This window comes from Coenobita brevimanus, chromosome 82 (genome assembly GCF_032717465.1).
Source record: "Coenobita brevimanus isolate Jiangsu-jjx chromosome 82, ASM3271746v2, whole genome shotgun sequence".
NCBI lineage: Eukaryota > Metazoa > Arthropoda > Malacostraca > Decapoda > Coenobitidae > Coenobita > Coenobita brevimanus.
Genome location: NC_137035.1, coordinates 20,651,923 through 20,654,350, shown reverse-complemented (window position 1 = coordinate 20,654,350; position 2,428 = coordinate 20,651,923). Strand labels below are relative to the sequence as shown.

At 44.9% G+C, this 2,428-nt stretch overlaps 1 protein-coding gene across 1 annotated transcript; it reads left to right on the top strand.

Annotated features, from left to right (window-relative positions):
• The first annotated feature begins 300 nt into the window (after positions 1-300).
• Positions 301-2,160, top strand: LOC145409619 (zinc finger MYM-type protein 1-like). Its single transcript, XM_080279970.1, has one exon. The coding sequence runs from the start codon at positions 301-303 to the stop codon at positions 2,158-2,160; it is 1,860 nt and encodes a 619-aa protein (XP_080136096.1).
• The last annotated feature ends 268 nt before the right edge of the window (positions 2,161-2,428 follow it).

Here is a 2,428-nt window from a genome sequence, read left to right as displayed (position 1 = left end):
GGACCCAAGGACCTGAGCCAGCTTCCAGATAGTGGTCCCACCTGTCCAGACTTGAAGAGATACCCAGCCACAGAATACAGTGGCCAGTCAAGGTCATTCAGCAAGAACTGACGTGATCATCATTCGTGGCTGGAGTACTCCACGACCCTAGATGCTGCATTCTGCTTTGCATGTCATCATTTCGGTCATGTACACTTAAGCAAATGTGGGAAGTCCTTCACCCATGACGGCTTTCGGAACTGGAAGAAGGCAACCTCATCTCTGAAGTCTCATGATAATTCAGCAGGACACAAGTTCTCTATGCAAGCTTGGGCAGAGTTTAAGATGCAGAAAACAACAGGTTCTAGGATCCTACATGCTTTTAATACCAACCATGAAAAAACTGTAAAGGAAAACAGACATTACATTAGAGCAGTAATAGACATACTGCTCTATACAGCCTGCCAAAATGTTGCCCAAAGAGGTCACAAGGAAGACACTGATTCTGGCAACAAAGGTAACTTCCTGGAACTGCTGGACCTGATTTCCAGGTATGATGACATTGTCAAAAAGAAACTGAGTGGTGGTCCTGGCAATGCTAAATATACGCACCACGATATCCAAAATGAACTGCTCGCCATCATAGCTTCAATAATCAGAGAGGACATCAGCAACGAGGTCCTAAGAGCAGAGCATTTTGCCCTAATGGTGGATGAGACCAAGGATGTCAGCAAACAAGAACAGCTGTCCATTGTGGTGAGGTATCTCCACAAACAGAGCCTTCATGAGGTGTTCCTTGACTTCACAGCAGCCGAGGGTCTGGATGCAGACTCATTGCTCAACAAGATCTTGGAGACCCTGGCCAAATGTGGTATTGACCACAACGCCTGCATTGGCCAGTGCTACGATGGAGCTGCAGTCATGTCAGGGCACATCAGTGGTATACAGGAGAGGTTTAGGAGAAAGGTACCACAGGCTGTGTATGTCCACTGTTATGCTCACAGGCTCAACCTTGTGCTCGTTGATTGTGTACACAATATCCAGGCTGCAGCAGAGTTTTTTGTGGCTATACAGAGCTTGTACAAGTTCTTCTCTACGTCAGTAGTACATGAAGAATTTATAAAGGTGCAAAAAGAATTAAATCCCACAAGGCAGCACATAGAGTTGAAGCAACTGTCTGATACAAGATGGACCTCCCAACATGCTGCTTGTCTGGCAGTGAAAAGAACCCTACCTGCCATAGTGACAACCTTGAAACGTCTCATGGAGGGAGACAATGCACACAGAGCCACTGAGGCAAAGGGCCTGTGCATCCTGCTAGATCAGCAATTTGTGACAATTCTGATGGCCATGGAAAAAGTGTTACTGATGACCAAACAACTGTCAAACCACCTCCAGTCACATGACCTTCAGCTGGCCTCTGCAGAGGACTTGATGCAGTCTGTCATGTCTGGACTGACAGGAATGAGGACTGAAGCTGCCTGGAAGGAGTTAGAGGAGGCTGCTGAGGATTTGTGCAAGGTAGTTGGGATACGCACTGAGACTGAGCGTCCAGGTAGACAACGATCTGCTCCCAGACACCTGGATGAATTCATCATAACATCCAGTACAGGTCAGAGGGATGGAGCTATACCAGATGCCAGGAGAAGGACCTTCTATGCCATCATAGATAGAATGCTCAATGAGCTGTGCAGGCGATTTTCATCTGATGCCTGTAATGTTCTGATGGGTGCTGCTGCCTTGAATCCTAAGCACATTACATTTCTGGACAAAAAAGCGCTGTCAGGAATGGCAGCCAATTATGGAGTGGCAGAGGGTGATCTTGCAGTGGAGGTCCACCAATTGACAAGACTAATAGCTAGGAAGAGAGACAATGGCCTGGAAGTGTCCACACCACTTGAGCTCGCAGCCATGCTGGAGCCATACAAGGACACCTTTATAGATCTGTATAAACTTGTATGCATTGCAGTGACCCTCCCTGTCACCTCAGCTGCCTGTGAGAGGAGCTTCTCATGTCTGAAACTCCTCAAGACATACTTGAGGAACAGCAGTGGCAACAACCGCACCAGCAACCTTGCTGTAATATCAATTAATTCTAGGAGGGCTAAACAGCTGAACATTGATGCCATTATAGACACATTTGCTACCAATCACCAGAACAGGCGCATAGTTTTAAAGTAACGTGACAGTCGTTACACCTTGATTTAAAAATTCTTCTGATTCTTCAGATTGCATTAACTTCATAACATAGAATTTTTTTCTGTCATGTTAACTGCTTGCTTACACATGATGTCTAAATTAATTGAGTTAAACTTCAATCTTATGGAATAAACTGGAATAAATGTTATAATGTTGCGTATACATTAATCTGAATTTCCTTGCTAGTTTTATATCTTTCATTTGGCAGAATTTTTGATGAGATAAGAAATGTTATACATTAACACCGCAG

Bases quoted from the DNA above. Each gene is read 5' to 3' on its own strand.
- LOC145409619 (XM_080279970.1), top strand. From the start codon at position 301: ATGCAAGCTTGGGCAGAGTTTAAGATGCAGAAAACAACAGGTTCTAGG.